This window comes from Petaurus breviceps, unplaced genomic scaffold (assembly GCF_028583685.1).
Source record: "Petaurus breviceps papuanus isolate PSGF00001 unplaced genomic scaffold, PetGlider_PUasm1.0 90294, whole genome shotgun sequence".
Lineage (NCBI taxonomy): Eukaryota > Metazoa > Chordata > Mammalia > Diprotodontia > Petauridae > Petaurus > Petaurus breviceps.
In genome coordinates, this window is record NW_027187208.1 from 149,264 (window position 1) to 173,169 (window position 23,906).

The 23,906-nt window shown below is 38.1% G+C and overlaps 2 protein-coding genes and 2 pseudogenes across 2 annotated transcripts; all 4 read left to right on the forward strand.

Annotated features, from left to right (window-relative positions):
- Positions 1-3,682: 3,682 nt before the first annotated feature.
- Positions 3,683-4,606, forward strand: LOC138176887 (vomeronasal type-1 receptor 1-like). The gene has a single exon (XM_069107823.1). The coding sequence runs from the start codon at positions 3,683-3,685 to the stop codon at positions 4,604-4,606; it is 924 nt and encodes a 307-aa protein (XP_068963924.1).
- Positions 4,607-6,482: 1,876 nt separating this feature from the next.
- LOC138176888 (L-lactate dehydrogenase A chain-like) lies at positions 6,483-11,738 on the forward strand (annotated as a pseudogene).
- Positions 9,496-9,920, forward strand: LOC138176889 (large ribosomal subunit protein eL33 pseudogene; annotated as a pseudogene).
- Positions 11,739-20,916: 9,178 nt separating the features above from the next.
- LOC138176890 (vomeronasal type-1 receptor 1-like) lies at positions 20,917-21,837 on the forward strand. The gene has a single exon (XM_069107825.1). It carries the CDS (start codon positions 20,917-20,919, stop codon positions 21,835-21,837), a length of 921 nt encoding a protein of 306 aa, XP_068963926.1.
- Positions 21,838-23,906: the final 2,069 nt, after the last annotated feature.

Consider the following 23,906-nt stretch of genomic DNA (forward strand, 5'->3'; position numbering starts at 1 on the left):
CAAGCTCTGTGATCCCTTAATTTAGAAGTTGCTAAATCTTGTGTCATCCTGATTATGTTTCCACAATACTCAAGTTTTTTTCTTCCTGAGTGTTTGAAATATTGTCCCCTTGACCTGAGAACTCTATCACCTCTCACCCCAGGAGCAGGTGCCCGACTAAGCTCTTCTGTCACCCAGTTCCAACAGAGTTCCCCACTGACCTTTTACTTTCTCTTTGGCATTTATGGGTTGAGAAGTCTGGAAACTGCCACAGCTTCTGGTGATTCACGCTCCTGAAGTCTGCTCAAGATGCTGCTGGTCCGAGCCACCCCAGGGCTGGTGAGCAGCTCACAGGGGATCGTGCTTGGCTCCCAGCTCAGTGTGATAGACTGTTCCTGCTGGCCTGCCAGGTTGCCTTCAGTGGGAGATTTGTTTCTCTCTGTGACTTTGTGGGTTCTGTAGTTCTAAAATTTGTTTAGAGTCATATTTTGCAGGTATTTTAGTTGGTTGGAGGGGGAGCTCACACCAAGTTCCTGCCTCTATTTCACCATCTTGGCTGTTAGCCTATTTTTTAAGGAGCTATTTTCTTCAGTATTTTTTGAGGTCTCCAGCAATCTGTTGACTCATTTTTCATGATTTTCTTGTATTACTCTCATTTCTCTTCCCAATTTTTCCTCTACTTCTCTTACTTGATCTTCAAAATCCTTTTTGAAATGCTCCATGGCCTCTGGCTAATTCAAATTTTTCTTGGAGGCTTTTGATGCAGTTTTGACTTTGTTGCCTTCTTCTGGTTGTATGGTTTGTTTTTCTTTGTCACCAAAGAAAGATTTTATAGTCTGATTTTTTTCTCTGTTTGCTCATTTTTCTAGCCAATTACTTGACTTTTGAGTTCTTTGCCAAGACAGAACTCTGCTTTTAGAGTGGAGAGTGCTCTGTCCTAAATTTCTGTGGTTTTGCATAACTGTTGCAAGACCTCCTTCTAGGCACCTGTAAATTTTCAGTTCTTCTACGGTGATATGATCAAAGGAGAGGGGTTTATTCCTCTCCTGGCCTGTTATCTGGTCTGTGAGTGGTCACCAGTACTCTATTCTGTCTGTAAACTGTGAGGAGGACTCCCTCCCCAAAGCTGCCACAAGCTCTGCCATGGCAGGGCTCCTCTTCATCCCAGGACCACTACCCAAGATTGCCACACAGATCCAAGAAGAACAAAGCAAGAGAATCCTGCCTCAGTGCCAGCAAAGTTATCCCTGCAATTGTCCTCTGATCAGCTGATCAATCCCCACAACATATGTGGACCTATAGCTCCAGAAGCAACCACTGGTGCTGTTGCTGCTGCTACTTCTGCTGCTGATACCACCACCTTCACCACCCTGGGAATGGGGTCACACAGCACTGTCCTCTCACCCAGGTCCAGCAGAGTTTCCCCACTGACCTTTTATTTTGTCTTTAGTGTGTGTAGACTGATAAGTCTGGAGATCACCATAGCTGCCAGTGATTCTTCTCCCTTAATTCTGCTGCAGCCTGTTTTTTGCCAGTATTGACCCATGTGTGACTGTACTCTGCTTCCAGGCCAGTGAAATAGACCTTTCATGTGATCCTACCAGGCTGTGTTCAACTCGAGATGTTTTTCAGTCTGGCATTTTATGGGTTCTGTACCTCTAAAATGTATTTATTTATTGTCATTTTATTATTTTTTGTTTATTTATTGTCGTTTTTATTGTTTATTTTCATTTTTACAGGGGTTTTGAGGTGATTGGGGGATGAGCTCAAACAAGTTCCTGCTTTTACTCTGCCATCTTGGCTCCACCCTCTATGTATATGTTTTATGTGTGTGTCTGTGTGTGTACACATATAGAAAGGGAAAGACAGAGATTTGAGAAAGAGAGACAGAGAGATAAAGAGAGACAGAGAGATAGAGAGAGAGAGACTTTTTGACCTCTAGATCAAAGAAGTAAGAAAGGGGCTCATAAGCACAAAAAGTTTTTGTATGCATATGCATATGTGCATGTTTCTCTTCCCTCAATTGTGGTATAACCAATTCATGATAGAGCTGCTTAAATGATACTAATATTTGAGATAAATAATTTACATAAATCACTAGCATTCCTGTATATTACCACTTGAGATTGAAATGTTTTTTTTTTTTTTAAGAAATTGGGGTTAAGTAACTTGCTCAAGGTTACACGGCCAGTTGTTTCTGGGTGTGGTGCTAAGTATCTGAGCGTGGATTTGATCCCCAGGTCATCTGGACACTGGAGCCAGTGCTCTTACTCACTGTACTACCTGGCCACCCCTGAAATGTATTAAATAACAAATATTTAAGAGTTTATTACATACTAAGTACTGGGGGCACCAAGGCAAGCAAAAAGGAAGAAAGTTGCTCAACTAAAGGAACTTACATTCCAATGGGGAAGACAACATATGCAAGGACCTGAAAAGATTGATTGGGAGAGGTACCCGTGTATGACCATGGTTGTAATGTCTCAAGAATTTGAATTGTAACTCAGAGTGGGCTGGGGATAAATGATAGACAGCCTTTAACCATTCCTAAAAGTGAGGCCCTGAGAACAAAGTTGAGGGCAGTCAGAGGGTAGCAATGTTAGAGCAGGAAAAAGTCCCATGAACTGAGGAAATTTCCAGGTTAAGAGTGGAACAGAATAATGTTGACAGAGTGAAAAACAGAGACAGTAGGGGAATGAGGAAAGAACTAGAAACACAAATTTTATTCAAAATAATTCCACAAAGTAAAAACTCCAAAATATTTAAGAGGTCCTTTTTTAATATTCACTCAGGAATGACAGGAATCAAACAATGAAACATTCTTAGAAGAAATGAAAACATATCAAATAAATGGTGGAATATTAATCATTATGGATAAGAAGAGTGAAGGTCATAAAAATGGCAATAATACTTATATTAACTTACTCATTTTGTGCTATATCAATCATACTATCAAAGACACAGTTTTATAACCAGAAAAGAAAGAGTAGTAAAAAGAATATGAATGGGTAAAAGGTCAAGAATTACAAAAGTGGTAATAAAAAAAACCCTCAAATTACAAATAAAGATCTATCAATACCATATATCAAGCTGTGTTTTAAGAAGTAACACTGAAAAAAACCAATTTGTCTTGTGAAGATATAAAGAGAGGAGAATGCAATTGCCAGTTTCTTCTTTCTGTCAACTGTAAAAAAAAAATAACAAAATGTAAAATTACCGAACAAAGTGACTGCCATAATGCTCAAAGACAAAACCATGAGCCCTATTAGATATAGAACTATGAGACCTAATATATGAGATGGTTAGAATTCATAACATCACATCTATAATTAATTATTCTCTATCACCAATGCTTTTTGTATACTAGCTCCTTCTAGGTACTAAGGTATCTGATAGTACTTTATAGGGATTATATAATTTAACTACTACACCAAAGAAGAACTCAACCTAAATGTTTCAAAAATCTTCTATAAATGAAGGGCAAAAAAGACATGAGAAACTTTCTAATCAAAGCTAGCTTGTCAATGGTCATTCATGCAGCACTAAAAGAGATATTCTCATCATATTCTTCTAGATAGAATGAGTTGTAAATGGTGACATTTATTGGGGAATGAAGTATCTCCTTCATCTCATAAAATGCCTTCTACGCTTTAGAATTCTGAACAAGCAAGAATCTATTGTTTCTGAAAGCAACAAAAAGAAAATGACTTCTAATGACATGGCATTGGAGCTCTTTTTCCTGTTTCAGACTGGATTTGGGGCTCTAGGAAACTCCTTCCTCCTGGTCCTTTATGCCATCACCTTCTTCATTGGTCACAGTATGAGGCCCATAGACTTGCTTCTCTCCCACTTGGCCTTTGTCAATGATTTGGTGCTTCTCTCCAAAGGGATCCCCCAGACAATGGCTGCTTTGGGGTTCAACAACTTCTTGGATGATGTGGGATGTAAACTTGTGTTCTACTTTCACCGAGTGGCCCGTGGCCTTTCTCTATGTACCACTTGCTTCCTGAGTGGTTTCCAAGCCATCACTTTAAGTCCTAGAAGTTCCAGGTGGGCAGAAATCAAAGCCCAAATTCCAAAGTACATTGTTCTGTTCTTTTCCTTGTGCTGGACTTTTCATCTGGTGATATATTGCAATATTCTTTTAACTGTCAAAGGCCCAACAAGAATCAAAAACATCACTGAGAATCAAAATTTTATTTATTGTTCTGCTCCAACTGGTGTTTCAGTCAGTGTTGCACTACATGCATTAATATTCTCTCTTCTTGATGTTTTATGTGTAGGAATCATGGTGGCAACCAGTGGATATATGATTTTTGTCTTGTACAGACACCACCAGAGAGTGCAATACATTCGAGGCAATAAAATCACATCTGGTAGCTCCCCTGAGACAAGAGCCACCCAAACTATCCTTCTGTTGGTCAGCATGTTTGTAACTTTTTATTCCTTGAATTCTATTTTAGCATTGAATATTCATTTGGGGAGACTGTCTTCCTGGCTGGTTCATGCCTCTGCCTTCCTAAATGCCTGCTTCCCAGCTTATAGTTCTTTTGTTCTAATTGTCAGTGACTCTCAAGTCCCCAGGTACTCTTTAGTTCTGTGGGAGAGAATAAAGCTTCTTCTCTGATAAAATCCTGAAAAAATACAGTTAGGTGATGCAGCAGATGGAGTTCTGGACCTTGTAGTCTAGATCAGGATCAAAATTCAAACTTCATACCTATATGAAGCAGGGCAATTCACTACACCTCAGTTTGCCTCAGAATCATTTTTGTAAAATGGGGATAATAATAATACCTATTTTTCAGGACATTTGAACATCAGAAGAACTAATTTTAAAATGATTTGTGAATCTTAAATTGCTGTGTAAATATTAGGCATAATTATTGTTGTTTTTGTTATTATCATTGATCATATTCACCTTCTCTCCTCTCTCAGGGGAGAGAAATCTTGAAGAGATTATTAATATGAAATACCAAATTATGCTATACATTTCAACACAAACTGCTTGCTTTTGAAGAATTGACATTCTGTGTTTTCAACATTGAAAGATTCATCAACTGGACTAAACCCAGGGACCTCAGTAGTCTCTTCTGTCTATGAAATTCTATGATTTATCAGGGTAGTACTCAGTCCTTTGGTCCCCAGCACTGCTCAATCTACCTTCAAATGTATAATACACTCTCTACAACTTCAATTAAAGTCCCATGATTTTGGGTTTAATTATCATTGCTACAGATGTAGAGATTCTACAGTAAGACTTATGGCCCTTGTGTTCTCATACTGTGGAACTGTAAAGTGCCAACATTTTACATATTATCCCCTTTAGTTCTCTTTAACATGAATTGTTTCCTTTATACTCATGCCTTTCTCTTCTGCCAGTTCTTTCCCTTGCCTCTTTTCCCTAGATATTTTACATACTAAAGCCTATGGACTCAAGTAAAATGCTTTTTTGGTCAATATTCTTTGGTGATAGGGATGAAATGCATGTCAATTAATGTCCCAAGGAGATTTTAGTTGATAGAAATACTTCTAAATTGATCCATGGTTGCAAGAGTAAGAATGGATGTCTAAAAGTGTGAACTGGGAAGAGAACTGAACTAAGATGCCAGAGTTAGGCAAGAACTCACCTGAGCTCTCCCAATTTACCTCAAAACAAGTATAAAATAATGCATCAAGATGAATTCTGCAAGTGGAAAACCTATTTTTAAAAGGGGGTTAAAGAATTTGCCACTACAGGACAACTTAAAAAGTCAGTAGGAAAATTCTAACTCAGGTAAAAGGAAAGTAGAATCCAGAGCAGTTGGGCATCTGTGCACCCCAGCAGTCAGTAACATCCTAGCAAGCCAGTAGGCAGGCTGCAAACCCCAAGATATCCCAGCAGCAACACCATATACCTCCCCATTGATGACACAGGCCATCAGTGACCCCCTAGCATAGGTTAGCAACAAGGCCTTGCACCCACAGCACAAGGATCTTGGGACTTAATTCCACTACTATATAATTCCAATAATATATAAAGTATTTGGAAAAATAGGCCAAGAAGGAATCCTACCAAATTTTTTATGACACAATTACAGTGCTGATGTATAAACCAGGAAGAGAAAATGCAGAGAAGGAAAACTATAGACTTTCCCTAAGGAATATTATAGAAAAAAAGTAAATAAAACACTAGCAAGGAGATTACAAAAATATATCACAAGAATCATACAGCTATGACCAGGTGGGATTTATACCAACAATGCAGGGCAGGTTGAGTATTAGGAAAACTTTTACCATAATTTACCATTTCATTAACAAACACACAGAAAGTATTATCTTAGTAAATTCAGAAAAAGCTTTTTAACAAAATGCAAAAAGTTAACAACTAGGTTACAGCAATATATTAGACAATATACTATGACTAGGTTCTTTTTGTACCAGGAATGCAGCATTGATTCAACCTCATGGAAATTATAAACATAATAACTGTTTTTATCTTATGAATAGCAAAATATATTTATAAATATAGATGCTAAAAATCTATCACAGAAAATATAGCTTTGCAGGAGTCTGGGAGCAGCAGTCTCATGTATAACTCACAAATTTCACAGCCTGACCAGCAACCTCAATATCCACCAAAATGGCATCTACTTGTAAGGATCAGCTGATTTTAAATCTCCTAAAGGAAGAAAAGGTTCTCCAGGACACGATCACTATTGGGGTTGGTACAGTTGGCATGGCATATGCCATCAGTATCTTAACAAAGTTGTTGACTGATGAACTTACCTTAGTTGATATAATAGATGACAAACTAAAGGAAGAAATGATGAATCTCCAATATGGCAGCCTTTCCCTCGAAACTCCAATGATTGTTTGTGGCAAAGATTACAGTGTAACTGCAAACTCAAAACCGGTCATTGTTATGGCTGGGAGGGAGAAAACCTCTTTATTTGGTCCAACATAATGTGAATATCTTTAAATTCATCATGCCCAATGGGGGATTAAAAGCAGGAACTTGCTTGAACTCCTATTCCAATGACCTCAAATACTGCAAAAAAAATTACTCTAAACAAATTTAAGAGCTACAGAATGCAGAAACTGACAGAGAGAAACAAATCTCCCACTGAAGGCAGCCTGGCAGGCTTACATAAAGGGTCTATTGCACTGAGCTAGGAGTCGAGTGCAGTCCCATGTGAGCTGCGCTAGCCCAGACTCATTGGAGCAAAATTCAAAGAGTGAATCACCTCCAACTGTGGTGGTTTCCAGACTTCTCAATCCATAAACACCAAAGAGAAAGTAAAAGGTCATTAGGGAACTCTGTTGGAACTGTTTGAGAGAAGAACTGTCCAGGCTCTGGAGTCAGGGCAACAGAAATGGTGGTGACACAGTGACTGCCTGCAGATCATAGTGGGACAAAGGGACCATTCAGAGGGTAACTACTCTTGCTTTGATCTGCTTAGATCTGGGTCTTAGTGTTGGGTACAGTTCCGGGGGTGAGGAACTTGCCTGTGCCAGAGCTTGTGGTGGCTGTAGAGAGGGCACCTTCCTCATAGCTCTGACAACAGCCCTGACATAAGCTACAAAAATCCCAGAAATTTGGGACATAGCTCTCTCCACTCTGAAAGCAGAGTTCTACCATGGCAAAAAGCCCAAAAGTCAAGTAATTGACTGGCAAGATGAGAAAACAGAGGAAGCACAATCAGACCTTGGAATCTCTTTTTTTAGGACAAAGAGCATCAAAACATGGAACCAGAAAAAGACAACAAAGTCAGAACTCCTGCATCAAAAGCCTCCCAGAAAAATATGAACTGTTCACAGGCCGTGGAGGATCGCAAGAAGGATTTTGAAAATCAAGTAAGAGAAGTGGAGGAAAAATTGGGAAGAGAAATGAGCATGATGCAATAAAACCATGAAAAGTGAGTCAATAGCCTGATGAAGGAAAGCCCTCCCCCTAAAAATACTGAAGAAAATGGCACCTTAAAAAAATAGACTAACTCAAATGCAAAAGAGGCACAAAAATCCAATGAGGAGAAGAATGCCTTAGAAAAAACAAACTGGCCAGATAGAAAAGGAATTTCAAAAACTCACTGAGGAGAATAATTTCTTCAAAATTAGACTGGAGCAAATGGAAGCTAATGACATTATGAGAAATCAAGATACTGTAAAAACAGATCCAAACAAATGAAAAAATAGAAGGCAATGTGAAATATCTCATTAGAAAAACCACTGACCTGGAAAATAGATCCAGGAGAGATAATCTAAAAATTATTGGACTACCTGAAAGCCATGATCAAAAACAAAGAGCCTAGAAATCATCCTTCAAGAAATTCTCAAGGAAAATTGCCCTTATATTCTAGACCCAGACGACAGAAAAGGCATTGAAAGAATTTGTCTCCTGAACCCATTCCTGAAATCAATTACGTCCTGAAAAAGATCCCAAAAAGAAAACTCCTAGGAATATCATAGCTAAATTCCAGAGTTTTCAGGTAAAGGAGAAAATGTTACAAGCAGTCAGGAAGAAACAATTTGAGTATTGTGGAAACACAGTCAAGATAACACAAGATCTAGCAACTTCTGCAATAAGGGATTGAATATGATATTCTAGAGGCCAAAGGAGCTAAGATTAAAACCAAGAAATCACCTACCCAGCAAAACTGAGTAGAATACTTCAGGAGAAAATATGGATATTCAATGAAATGGAGGACTTTTAAAAATTCTTGATGAAAATGCCAGAGCTGAACAGAAAATTTGACTTTCAAATATAAGAAGCAAGAGAAACATGAGAAGGTAAATGAGAAAAGGAAATCATAAAAACTATTAAAGTTGAACTATTTACATTCCTACTTGGAAAAATGATAATTGTAGCTCATGAGACTTTTCTCAGTATGGGGATTAGTTGAAGGGAATATATATTTATATATACATATATATGTATATATAAGAAGGTGTATGTGTTTTTAAATATATATGTGAGTGTATGTATATTTGTGTACATTATATATAGACAGAGGGCACAGAATATGAGGGGATGATATCTTAAAAATAAAATTAAGAGGTGAGTGAGGAATATATTGGGAGAGGAGAAATGGGAGAGATAGAAGAGGGTAAATTATCTCTTATAAAAGAGGTCAACTTTACTCTCATTGAATTTATCTTAAGGAGGGAATAACATACACACTCCATTGGGTATCTTACCCTACAGGAAAGTAAGGGGAAAGGGGATAAAAGGGAAGAAGACAGAAGGGAGAGAATATTAGGGGAGAGGGTAGTTGGAAGCAAACACATTTGAAAAGGGACAGGGTCAAAGGAGAAAATAGAATAATGTGAGGGGCGGTGCAGAATGGAGTGAAATATAGTTAGTCTTTTACAATATAACTACTATGGAAGTGTTTTTTGTAAATACACATTTATATCCTATATTGAATTTCTTGTTTTCCCATTGGGGATGGGTGAGGAGGGAAGAAGGGAAAGAATCTGGAAATCAAAGTTTTAAAAACAAATGTTAAGCTTTTTTCCTCCATCTTGGGGCTGTGGAGGCCTGCTGGAAACAGGGCTTCTAGAACAGCAAAATGTCTGGAAGACTGTAGTCCAAGGCCATTTTTGCTGGCTACAAGAGAGGCCTACGAAACCAGAGGGAACATACAGCTCTTCTGAAAATTGAAGGCGTCTATGCACGTGATGAAACTGAATTCTATTTGGGAAAGAGATGTGCTTATGTATACAAAGCCAAAAACAACACAGTAACTCCTGGTGGGAAACCAAACAGAACAAGAGTTATCTGGGGGAAAGTTACTCGGGCCCATGGTAATAGTGGAATGGTTTGAGCCAAGGTCAGGAGCAATCTTCCTGCCAAGGCCATTGGACACAGGATCCGAGTGATGCTCTATCCCTCAAGGATCTAGAATGAAAACTGATTAAATAAAATTACACATTTATTGAAATGTAATAAAAAAAAAAACAAATGTTAAAAAAAAATGTTTTTTGCATGCAACTGGGAAATAAGATATACAGGCACTGGGGTATAGAAATCCATCTGGCACTACTAGAAAGTTAGAGGAGCAGGAGGAGGATATAAGACAGAACAGGTTAGGCAAAGGGGCAGTCAGTAGGCCCCCTATCTTGGGGTTGGGGTGGGGGAAAGAGGGGGAGAGAGTTTTCAACTCAAAATCTTGTGGAAATGAATGTTGAAAACTAAAAGTAAATAAATAAATTTTTAAAAAAAAGAAAGCAGGGTGTGGAGAGTAAGGAAAAAGAAGAGAAGCGAAGGGATGCCAAAGAATGGGGAAGAAAAGGTGGCTAGAGAATTTTAAGTTAATTATGGCTTTATTGAAATATTGGTCTAGGAAAAGTAATCACCAACCAAGGATCAGGACAGAAAGACCCCAAGGTCTCAGTTTCTCAGGGATAACAAGGTGGTTGACAAGGAAGAGATAAGTACTAGTGAGCTACTTAAAATATTTCCAAGTAAAGGGAAGTATCCAGGGTCACCAAATATTGAGAATCAGAGGCCATATTTGAACTTATCTTCCTAACTCCAAGGTCTGCAAGGACTCTAGCCAGTGCACGACACTGAAACAATTTAACATTAGCGCTTTAAAGTACATTCCAACATATTTCTTCCAAACCTAAGAAAATATTTTCAGATACATGATAATTATTTTTTTTATCATTATTGTTGTATAACCTTTTAAAAGGCAGCTGGGTAGCACAGTGAATAGAGTCCTGGGCCTGGAGTCAGGAAAACCTGACTTCAAATCCAGCCTCAGACACTAGCTCTGTGACCCTGGGCTGTTTGCCTCAGTTTCCTCATCTGGAAAATGAGCTGGAGAAGGAAATGACATACCACTCCAATATTTTTGCCAAAAACACACCAGACAGGACCATGAAGAGTCAGACACTACTGAAACAACAACCTTTACAAATCTTTGGTTAACAAAATATTATATCATGAGTTAAAAGAAATGAACATCAAGTATAAACAACTAGCTTTGCTAACATAGCTAGTTCCCAGTGGTGGTAAGGTAAATAATTGCTGCTGAGAGTTTGCCATTGAGAGGTCTTTTCTACCACAGGGTGCTGATATGTTTTAACTGGCACTAGCTTTGCTGTAAAATAAAAACCTCAGAGAAGATAAAAAAAAAAATTCATCATTCCCAATATTGTTAAATACAGCCTAATTGCAAGTTGCTGATTGTTTACAATCCAGTGGATATTTTGACCTGGAAGCTAAGTGACTTTCCTAAAAACCATGTTATTGGAAGTGGTTGCAGTCTGTTTCTGTCACCTAATGGGGGAGAGACTTGGTGTCCATTATTCAAGTTTTCATGGATGGGTCCTTGGGGAACAAAGAGACTCCAGTGTTCCTGCATGGAGTGGTGTGAATCTTGCTGGTGTGTCTCTGAAGAACCTTCATCTTCAAATAGGAACTGATGCTGATTTATAGAATTGGAAAGATGTTCATAAACAGGTGGCTAAAAGTGCTTATGAGGTGATCAAGCTGAAGGGCTACACTTCCTGGGTCACTAGCTTGTCTGGCAGATCTGGAAGAAAGAATTATGAAGAATTTTAGGAGAGTATCGAATTTCCACCATGATTTAGGGACTATATGGCCTTAGTGAGGATGCTTCCTTAGTGTCCCATGTATCTTAGGGCAGAATGGCATTTCAGATGTGGTAAAGGTAAACCTGAATCCAGAGGAGGAGAGCCATTTAAAGGAGAGTGCAGATACTCTTTGGGTAATGCAGAAGGAGCTTTGATTTTAAAACCTTTTAATGTGCTGCCCTCAATAGAACATGACAGTGGTTAAGGGGTTATGTGTGATGTGCTTTTCAAATAGGTCAAACCCTTTATCTGATTAGTGATTAAACACCAGAAATATAAGACCTGTGAACACACTCTGGTCTCTTCCAAAAGTTAGAAATGGGAATAGTACAGTGTGACTATTTGTTAAATCCTGTTTTTGTTTGCATCATTTTCTTCAATGGACCCAGGCTGAAGCCCAGGCACTTGCTTCTCTTTCATTTGGCCTTTGTCACTAACTTAGTGCTTCTTTTCAAAGGGATTCCTCACACAGTGGCTACTTTGGGGCTCAACAATTTCCTGGCTGATGTGGGATGTAAACTTGTCTCTTACATTCACCCAAGTGGCCTGGAGACTTTTTCTCTTGACTACCTTCCTCCCAAGAGGCTTCCAAGCCATCACTTTTAAGTCCTAGAAGGATTGAGCAAAACTCAAAGTCAGATCCCTAAAGTGCATTGTACTATTCTGTTTCTTGTGTTGGATTTTTTATCTGTTCACAAATTGGTTTATTCTTTTATAATTCAATGGCCCAAAAGGAAGTAAAAATATCACTGATGGAAATTATTACATTTATTTTTTTTGCTAAAATTTATCCTTTATTTAATGGTGCACTACATGTATTTATAATCTCCCTTCCTGATTTTTTATGTGCAGGAATCATGTGGGTAACCAGCTGATATAGGATGTTTGGCTTGTGCAGACACCACCAGAGAGTGCAGTATATTCATGACAAAAATGTCACACTTAGTAGCTCCTCTGAGACCATAGTCTTTTTAACCATACAACTGTCAGTCAGGATATTTGTATCTTGTACTGAATGCTATTTCAACATTGCGTATGTTAAAGAGGAAATCAACTTTCTGTCTGGTCCACATCTCTGCCTTCCTAGTGGCCTGCTTTCTGACTTGTAGCCACTTTGTTCTAACTGTCAATGATCCTCAAGTCCACGCGTACTTCTTGGCTCTCCAGGAAACTATAAAGATTCTAGCACAACAAAATCCTGTTACAGTACAGTTAGGGGATGTAGCAGGAAGAGTTCTGGCCATTGCAATCAAGACCTGAGTACAAATTCTGTCTCAGATACTTAGTGGCTATGTAAGCTTGGGCAATTCACTTAACCTCATTCTGCCTCAGTACCCTCATATATAAAATGGGGATAATAATAATACCTACTGCCCAGGCTTCTTTTGAAGATCACAGGAGGCAATATTTGTAAATTGCTATGAGAAACTTAAAATGCTGTATAATGTTACGTGCTAATATTATTGTCATTATTGTTGTTGTTAATCATGTTTACCTTTTCTAACCTCTCAGGGGAGAGGAATCTTGAGGAGATCATTAGTCTGAAACAGAAAATTATACCAAAGATACAAGGTCAATCTGCCTGCTTGTGATGATTTCACATCCTGTGGTGTTATTGTTGATGGATTCATACTTGGACTAAACTCAAGGGGCTCTGGTAGCCTCTTCCATTTGTCAAATTCTATCATTTCTCAGGATAGTGCTCAAGCCCTCTATCAACAATATCACTTTATCAATCTGACGTAACACAGGAGAGTGCACTCTCTACAACCTCTGCGCAAGGCCTTATATTGTCTGCTTGACTGTTAGTGCTAAAGACTTAAAGATTTTATACTTTTCAAGAAATAGTTCCTTATGTTCTTACAACATGGAATTATGAAGTCCCTAGCATTCCTCATCTTCTCCCCTTTTGTGTCCTTCAACAGAAATTGTTTATTTTTTTACCACCTATACCTCTCTTTTTCCAGTCCTTTCCATTTCCCCTCTTCCCCAGATATTTAATATAATAAAGCATATAAACTCAGGTAAAAAAAAAACTCTTATATGGTGAATATTCCTTGGTCATAGAGATGAAATTTATTTCAAATAACATCTCAGGGAAATTTCAATTGACAGAAACACTTCCAAATAGGTTCATGGTTGGAAGAGTAAGAAGTAGATTAAAGCAGAATCCAAGGTAGTAGATTAAAGCAGAAACTCACCTAAACTCTCCCAAATTCATCTTCAAACAAGTATAAAATAACATTGCAAAATAAACTCTAGAATAGCAGAACCAAAAAAGGAATGGGGTCAAACAATTTTTCATTAGTTTAGTACAGGCAGCTCTCAGGCAAGACAACAGTGAGGTCCCAAATCCTGGGACAGGGAGACAGCAATGGCATGGAATCCCCTGAATCATTTAGCAGTTAGTCCCCTGTGCAAGCCAGCAGTGATTCCTTGTAACCCCAACATAAGCAAATTGGGACTTAGCTTTAATACTACAAAATTCAAATGCTATATAAACTATTTGGAAAAATAGACCATGCACGTGTCATACAAAGTTCCTTTTAATGCAGAAATATGGTGGGAATATCTATACCAGGAAGATCAAAAACAGAGAAGGAAAACTGCAGACCAGTTTTCCAAAGGAATATTATTTTAAACATTAAAAAAAATAGTAGCAAGGCTATTGCATAAATATATCACAAGAATCATATACTATGACCAGGTAGGATTTAAACCAAGAATTCAGCACTGGTTCAGCATTAGCAAATCTGTCAGCATAATTGACCATATTAATAACAAAACCAATAGAAATTATATGATTATCTCAACAGATAAAGAAAAGGCTTTTGATGAAATTTAACACCCACTCATCTTAAAAATACTAGAGGGTATAGGAATAATTGGAGCTTTATAAAAAATGATTACTCAGGAGTTCCAGGAGCCAAGATGGCAGAATAACCAGTAAGTTGCTCTCTCCATCCTTTATTATCCTTTAAAAACCCAGAAAATACTTCTCCAGAGAAAATCCTCTAACAGTGTAGCCAGCAGAAAGATGGTGTGTAGGAGTCTTTTAGCTCATGAGGCTAGAGTGATTAATAATAAAGGTCCCTCTTGCTTTGGCTGAAGGGGACAAGTGTAGGCTAGGAGGCATCGAGGGAAGCTAGTGACAAGCCCCACCTCAGTGGACCAAAAGGTGATCCTAAGCATCAGGTTGGTGCAGCAGGCAAGTGCCACCTGCAGGATTTCTGCATGACTTGGCACAGCCAAGGAAAACCACAGATACTCATGCAGAGAGTCAGCAATTGTGCCATTGGATTGGTGTCCACCAACAGCTGAGCCTACCCATACTCTAGCACAGCTTGAGGTGAGGAGATAACCTCAAGTGACCAGACTACCCCCACCCCTACACCACAACCTGTGAATTTCAGTGTAACCCTGGGAAATGCAGAGAAACCCCACCTGGCCTCTGCACACACCAGCCACCACAAGAAGCTCCAACTCAGTACCAAATAAGTTACAGCCTCTACAGAGTCTAGTTGCCAGCATCTGAGAACAAAGCCAGTAGGCAGGCGCCTACTCTCCAGCACAAGCATCATATGAGAGTGCCCCCTGTGACTAAGAAGCACAGATCAACTTTAAAAAACAGGAAAAATGCAAGCACCATGAACAAAAAGCATCATAGAAAAAAAATAAGACCATAGATTTTTACTATGGGGACACTGAAGATTAGAACATAAATTCAGAAAAGGACAGGATTGTCAATACATCTACATCTGAAAATTCAAAGGGGAAAATTAACTTATTTCAAGCCCCAAAGACCTTTTTGAAATTCCTCAAAAAGGATTTTAAAGGTCAACTTAGAGTGATGGTAGAAAAATTGAACAATTCTTTTAAAAATACAATTGACAAATGGGGTGAAAGTACACTGAAAAAAACAACTCCTTTAAAAGCAGAATTGGCAAAATGAAAAAGGTACAATAACTAACTGAAGATAGCAATTTGTTAAAAATTAAAATTCAGCAAGTGGAAGCTAATGATTCTATGAGACATGAAGAATCAGTCAAACAAAATCAAAAGACTGAAAAAATAGAAGAAAACATAAAATACCTCATTGGAAAAACAACTGACATGTCCATGATAAAACCAAAAAAAGAACCTGGACAGCATCTTTCAAGGAATCATCAAGGAAAATTGCCCTGATATCTCAGAACCAGAAGGTAAAATAGTCAGTAAAAGAATTCAACAAGCACCTCCTGAAAGTGATACCAAATTGAAAATGCCAAGGATTAGCTTAGCCAAATTCCAGAATTAATAGGTTAAGGAGAAAATTCTGCAAGTATCCAGAAAAAAAAACAATTAAAATATCAGGAATGCAGTGCCAATGCAATATTCACAGCAGTGCCGATGACTATGAATATGCTGGCATAGTTCTGAATCACAAAATGTAAGAGACTCTCCATATTTAAGACAGAAGCAAAACATTTATTCAGAAAACAGAAAGCCGAATGCCCAAACCAGAAAACCAAATCCCAACACCAGAAAACTGAATCCATCATAGCAAGAAAGAAGTTAATATACTATACCACAACAGGAAACCACACCATACCTAGCTGTCTCCTTGCCTGCATCCTCTCCTCCCTCCAGCTCTAACTTCTCTCACTCCAAGCTTCTTCTCAGCTCTGCTCTACCTGTTAAGCAAACTGTTTCCAACATAAGCTCCTTGTGATTAAAGAGCAAAGAAGATCTTCAAATTCTCATTATTATTACATGGAACCACAGTCAGGATTATGCAGGACCTTGCAACCTCTATATCAAAAGTTCAGAGAGCTTGGAATATGATATTCCATAAGGCAAAGAGGGGCTTGAATTACAACAAAGGATCAACTTCCCAGTAAAATTGAGCGTAATCTTTCAGGTAAGGACATTGACATTCAATGAAATAGGGGAATTCCAAAGCTTCCTGATTAAAAGACCAGAGCTCAACAGAAAATTTGATCTTTAAATACAAGATTCAATAGTTAAACAGATAAGAAAAAAACAACATGTGATTCAATCAGGGCAACCTGTTTACATCCCTACATGGGAAGATGGTACTTTTACCTCATGAGAACTGTATATTTATTATGACATTTAGAAGAGATATAAATAGAAAGAGAGTATGGGTTAAAATTGACTGATTAAGGGGTGAAAAAGGATTGTAATGGGAGCATAGTAAAGGGGGAAGCAGCAAAGGGTAAATTGCGTCAAATGAATAGACACAAAAACATATTACAATAGAGGGAAAGAAGGGAGGGAGATGAGCTCTGTTTGAACCTTATACTCTCATTGGATTTACCTCAAGGAGGGAATAACATATGCAGGTATAGAAATCTAACTTGGCCTAAAGGCAATGAGAGGGGAATGGGGAAAGAAAAGGGTGGGGGTGGTTAGATGGGAGGGAAGAAGTAATAAGGGAAAAAGGGAAGAAACAAGAAGAGGATGATAGAAGGGAGGGAAGATTGAGGGAGGCAGTGGTCAAAAACAAAATTCTAGTGAGGAGGCAAAGGGAGAAGATAGAAGAAAAAACATAGAGGGGAAATAGGATGGAGAAAAAGACACAGATAGTAATCATAAATATGAATGGGAATGGGATTAAATCTCCCATAAAACAGAAGTTGATAGCAGAATGGATTAAAAACCATTATCCTACAATGTGTTGTTTACCAAAAAATGCATTTGAAACAGAGGGATAAACAGAGAGTAAAGGCAAAAGTTGGAGTAGAATATATTTTGCATCAACTGAAGTAAAAAAAAAAGGAGGGGTAACAATTCCGATCTCTGAGAAAGCAAAAGTGAAAATAGATCTAACTATAAGAGATAAGGAAAAAAACTGTCTCCTTCTAAAAGGCAACAGAGACAATGAAGTAATATCATTACTAAACAATTACGTACCAAGTGGTACAGCATCCAAAATCTCAGAGAAGTTAAAGGAGTTAGAGAAGCAGAGAGCAAAACTATACTAGTGGGGCACCTCGACCTACCCATCTCAAAACCAGACAAAACTATCCATAAAATAAACAAGAAGTTAAAGAGGTGAATAAATTTTAGAAAAATTAAATATTGTAGACCTCTGGGGAAAACTGAATGGGGAATAGAAAGGAATATAACTTTTTCTCCATGGTACATGTGTCCTACACAAAAAAATGATCATATGCTAGGACATAAAAACCTCACAATTTAATGCAGAAACACAAAAATATTAAATGCATCCTTTCTTCAGATTATGGTGCAATAAAAATTACATTTTAAAATGGTCATGAAAAGATAGACTACAAATTATTTTGAAACTAAATAATCTAATCCTAAAGAATGAGGGGTTAAGGTAGACTAGCAGAGCCAAGATTGTGGCACAGAAGCAGGAAAAGTTTGTGGCTCCCCCTATAATCACCTAAAATATCTATAAAATGTATCTCCAAACAAATTTTAGAGCTGCAGAACCCACAAAGTGAGAGAGAGAAAAAATATCCTGCTGAAGGCAGCCCAGCATGTGGACAGGAAGGGTTCATTGTAGAGTGTAGGAGCTGAGACCAGCTGTGTGTGACCCTGCAGTTTGAGCCCCAGGGTGGCCCCGACTAGCTGCTGCAGACTGGAAGAGTGGATCACCAGCAGCAGTGGTGGTTTCTAGAATAATCAACCCATAAATGCCAAAGACAAAGTGAGAGGTCAGTGTAGAATTCTGTTGTTACTGGGGGGGGGGGGGGGAGAGGTGGCGTTGGAGGAGCTAGTCTGGCCCCTGCCCCCCAAGCTATAAATGGTTGAGGTGTGGTGGCCATACAATCACCCCCACATGGCTACTTCAGAGATGCTGGCCTTCAGATTGTAGGGAGGCCAAGCAACCATTCATAGGGTAATTTCTCTTGCCTTAACCTACCTAGACCTGGATACCAGTCCTGGATGGTGGTCCTGAGGTGTGGGAACAGTGAGCCAGAGAGTGTGGGGGTTGTACAGATGGCACCCTCATCAGGCATCTGTGAAAACCCCAGCAATTAGGGACAAAGCTCTCCCCTCTGGAAGCAGAGTTCTACTGTGGCAAAAAGTTCACAAGTCAAGGAATTGAGTGGTAACATGAACAAGCAAAGCAAGTACAGCAATACAAATTTAGATTCCTTTTTTGGGGACAAAAAGGATCAAAGCATGGAATGGGGGGAAGACAATGAAGCCAGAACACCTGCACCAAGCTTCCAAAAAAAATGAACTGGTTATAGGCCATGGAGGACCTCAAGAAGGATTTTGAAAAATCAAGTAAGAGAAGTGGAGGAAAAATTGGGAAGAGAAATGAGAACGATCCAAGAAAATCATGAAAAGAGAGTCAACAACCTGACTGAAGAAAATAAAACCTTAAAAAAATAGATAAACTCAAAGGGCAAAAGAGGCATAAGAAGGTAATGAGGAGAAGAACACCTTAAAAAGCTGAATTTGCCAGAAGAAAAAAGAATCTCAAAAGGTCACTGAAGAGAATAATTCCTTCAGAATTAGATCAGAGCAAATGAAAGCTAATGACTTTATGAGAAATTAAGATACTATTAAACAGATACAAATGAAAAAATAGAAGGCAATGTGAAAAATCACATGGGAAAAAGCTGATGTGGAAAATTGTCCATTTAGTATTGGAATTAATTGTTTTTAAATATTTGGTAGAATTCACTTGTAAATCCATCTGACCCTGGAGATTTTGTCCCAGGGAGTTCATTGATGCCTTGTTCAATTTCTCTTTTGTGAAATTATATTATTGAAGAATTTTTATTTTCTCTTCTGTTAACCTGGTCAATTTATATTTTTGTAAATATTTTTCCATTTCATTAAGATTGTCAAATTTATTGGCATACAACTGAGCAAAATAATCCCTAATTATTATTTTAATATCCTCTCCATTGAGGTGAATTCACCCTTTTCATTTCTGATACTGATAATTTTGTTTTCTTCTTTCTTTTTTAAATCAAACTAACAAAAGTTTTATCTATTTTATTATTTAAAAATACCCATCACTTAGTTTTATTTATTAGTTCAGTAGTTTTCTTAATTTCAGTTTTAGTAATCTCTCCTTTGGTTTTCAGAATGTCTAATTTGCTATTTAATTGGGGATTTTTAATTTGTTCTTTTTCTAACTTTTTTTAGTTACATGCAAAATTTTTTGATCTCTTCTTTCTCTATTTTATTCACATAAGCATTGAGAGATATAAAGCTTCCCCTATGAACCACCTTTGCTATATCCCATAAGTTCTAGTATGTTCTCTCATTATTTTCATTCTCTTGTATGAAGTTATTTATTATTTATATGATTTACCCTCTCATTCTTTTTCTAAATTGAATGTTATGTTTATTTTTAGTTTATATCATTCATTTCCACAAGATTTTGAGCTACAAATTTTCTCCCCATCTTTCCCCTACCACCACCCCAAAACAACAATCCCACTGTATACCTCCTACACCAATCTGCTCTCTCCTATATCCTCCCCCATTTCCCCTTCTGACTTTCTGGTATGGCAAGATGGATCTCCATACCCCAGTGCCTGAATATTTTATTTAGTTGCATGTAAAAAATAACAATGACAATTTTTTTAAACGTTTGATTATACAACTTTGAATTCCAGATTCTTTCCCTTCCTCCCTTGTCACCTACCCTACAGGGAAGATAAGCACTTCAATATAGGTGTGCATGTGTAGTTATGCAAAACAATTCCATAGTGGATATATTGTGGAAGACTGACTATATTTCCCTCCATCCTATCCCATCCCTCACTTGTTCTATTCTCTACTGTAGCAGCAAGCACCCCAGCGTCCCCAGGATGACAGAGTGAGCATCTCCTGCTCCAACTGCCATCATGTTCAAAGACACAAACATGAATCCTGTTAGATACAGGGTTATGAAATCTAACATTTGAGATGGTTAGAATTCATAACATCACATATGTAACTATTCTCACTATCACTGTATGTATTTAATTTTTTAGTATTTATTGCCTACTGTGATGCTTTCTAGATACTGGTTCCTTCTAGGTACTAAGGAATTTGCTAGCACCTTGTAGGGATTATATAATTTAACTATTTCACCAAAGGAGAATTCAAGCTCAATGTTTCAAATAACAATCTTCTAGAGATAAAGAGCAAAAAAGACATAAGAAGCTTTCTAATTAATAATATCCTCTCAATGATCCATCAGACAGCAGTAAAAGAGATATTCTCTTCATATTCTTTTAGATGGAATGGTTCATGGTGATGTATCAAGCAAAGTGTCTCCCTCACCTCAGGAAATATCTTCTATTCCTTATATTTCTGAACAAGAAAGGATCTATTGGTTTTGACAGCTATTTATCTCCTATCAACGAAAAGAAAATGACTTCTAGTGACACGATATTGGGGTTCCTTTTTCTGTTTCAGACTGGTTTGGGGAGCCTTGGGAACTCCTTCCTCCTGGGCCTTTATAGCACCACCTTCTTCATTGGTCCCAGGTTGAGGCCCACAGACTTGCTTCTTTCCCACTTGGCCTTGGTCAATGTTTTGGTGCTTCTCTCCAAAGGGATCCCTCAGACAATGGCTGCATTGGGGCTCAACAATTTCTTGGATGATATAGGATGTAAATTGGTGTTATGCATTCACCGAGTAGCCCGGGGTCTTTCTCTCTGCACCACCTGCTTCCTCAGTGGCTTCCAAGTCATCACTTTAAGTCCTAGAAGCTCCAGGTGGGGAGAAATCAAAGCTAGAATCCCAAAGTGCATTGTTCCATTCTGTTCCTTGTGCTGGACTTTTCATCTGCTGACATATTGCTTTGTTCTTTTAAATGTCAAAGCTCAAACAGGAATCAAAAACATCACTGAAAGCATTGATTTAATTTATTGTTATGCTACATCTGATAGGTCCTTTACTGTAACACTATATGTTTTCATAATCTCCCTTCCTGATATTTTATGTGTAGGAATTATCGTGGGAACCAGTGGGGTTTTTGTCTTGTACAGACACCACCAGAGAGTTCAGTATATTCATGGCAATAATCTCACTCCAAGTAGCTCCCCTGAGACCAAAGCTACCCAAACCATACTGTTGTTGGTCAGCATGTTTGTCTATTTTTATTCACTTAATTCTATTTTCGCATTGCAATTGCAATTTAGGAAGCCAACTTCCTGGCTGGTTCACATCTCTGCCTTCTTAGCTGCCTGTTTTCCAGCTTGTAGACCTTTTGTTCTAATCTTCAGTGACTCTCAAGTCCCCAAGTACTCTTTGGCTCTGTGGGATAGAATTAAGCTTCCATTCCAATAAATTTCTGAAAAAATACAGCAGATGGAGTTCTGGGCCTTGGAATCTAGTAGATCTCAGTAAAAATTCTGCCTCAGATACATAGTAGCTACATGAAGCAGAGCAATTCACTTCACCTCAGTTTGCCTAAGAAAAACCATTTGTAAAATAGGGGTAATAATAACACCTGCCCCCAGGATTTTTGTGAAGATCACAAAATATTTTTTGTAAAATGATTTGTGTATCTTAAAATGCCATATAAATATTAGATATAATTATTCATTGTTGTATTTGTTATTATTATGGTTGTTACATGTGTTCACCTTCTCTCTTCTCTCAGGGGAAAGGAATCTTGAAGAAATCACTACTATGAAATAAATTGTACCAGAGATTTGAACTCAAACTGCCTCCTTGTGAAGATGACATTTTGTGCTTAGTTGTTCTATAAGGTTGGGTAATTTACTTAACCTCAAACTACCACAGTATTATCATTTGTAAAATGAGGGTAATAATATTAACACCTACCTCAAAGGATTTTTGTCTAGACCACAGTAGATAAAATTTGTAAAATACTCTGAGAAACCGAAAATGCTGTATAAATATTAGGTATTAGTATTCGCACTCGTAGTAATATTCACCTTCTCTCAGTTCTCAGGGGAGAGGAATCTTGAGGAGATCATTAGTCTGAAATAGAAAATTGTACCACAGATATGAGCTCAATCTGCCTGCTTATGGTGACTTCACATCCTGTGATGCTAATGTTGATGAACTCATCAGCTGAACTAAACTCAGGGAAATTTGTTAGTCCCTTCCACTTGTGAAATTCTTTTCTCAGGACAGAGCTCAACCCTTCTGTCTCCAACATCACTTTATCACTCTGACATCACACAGGAAAACACACTCTACACACCCTCTATGAGAGTCCCTACATTGTCTGCTTGATTATCAGTGTTAAAGACATAGGGATTCTATCCTATTCAAAATGTAGGTCCTTGTATTCCCATAACACAGGACTGTGAATTGTCCACCACTTTGCATATTATCTCCTTTTGTTCTCTTCAACATGACTTGTTGTTTCCTTTAATAACCCATTCCTTTCTCTTCTGCCACCTCTTGCCCCTAGATATTTTACATATGAATTCAGGTAAAACTCTCCTTTGATGATAGAGATGAAATTTATGTCAAATAATGTCCCAGGGAGATTTTAATTGATAAAAATTCTTCTAAATTGATCCATGGTTGCAAGATTAAGAATGAATGTTTCTAAATGTGGGAACTGGGGGGAGGACTGAGCCAAGATGCCAGAGTTAAGCAAGATTTTGGCTGTACTCTCCCAAATTCACTTCCAAACAAGCATAAAATAATACCTCAAAATGAATTCAGAAACTGGAGAACCTTAAAAAAAAAAGATGGGGTTAAATAATTTTCCATTCCAGCGCAACTTAAAAAGTCAGTAGGAAAAGTCTAACTGAGGTAAAAGGGCAGTGCAGTCAAGAGAAGGTGGCATCTGTGCAAACCAGAAGCTAATCACAATCCAGCAAGCCAGCAATGAGACCCCAAGTCCCAAGATAGGACAGCAGCAAGGCCATGTACCTCCCCACAAATGACACCGGCCATCAGTGAACCCCACAGCACAGGTCAGCAGAAAGACCATGTACTCACAATACAAGAAGCTTGGGACTTAATTCTAGTAGTATATAATTCTAATACTATATAAAGTATTTGGGAAACTAGGCCAACAAGGAGTCCTACCAATTTTTTTTTAAGCAATTGGGGTTAAGTAACTTGCTCAAGGTTACATGGCCAGTTATTTTGTATGGGTGATAAATATCTGAGGCCAGAACCGATCCCGGCTCTCCCAACTCCAGGGCCAGCGCTCTTACTAACCGCACCACCTGGCCACCCCCAATTTTGCTTTTTTTTTTATGGCACAATTATGGTGATGATTCCTAAATCAGGAGGAGAAAACTATAGACCAGTTTCCCTAATGAATATTATTGCAAAAAAAAATTTTTTTTGCCTTTTTTTTTGGAGGGCAATTGGGGTTAAGTGACTTGCCCAAGGTCACACAGCTAGTAAGTATATTAAGTGTC

Bases quoted from the DNA above. Each gene is read 5' to 3' on its own strand.
- LOC138176887 (XM_069107823.1), top strand. From the start codon at position 3,683: ATGACTTCTAATGACATGGCATTGGAGCTCTTTTTCCTGTTTCAGACT.
- LOC138176890 (XM_069107825.1), top strand. From the start codon at position 20,917: ATGACTTCTAGTGACACGATATTGGGGTTCCTTTTTCTGTTTCAGACT.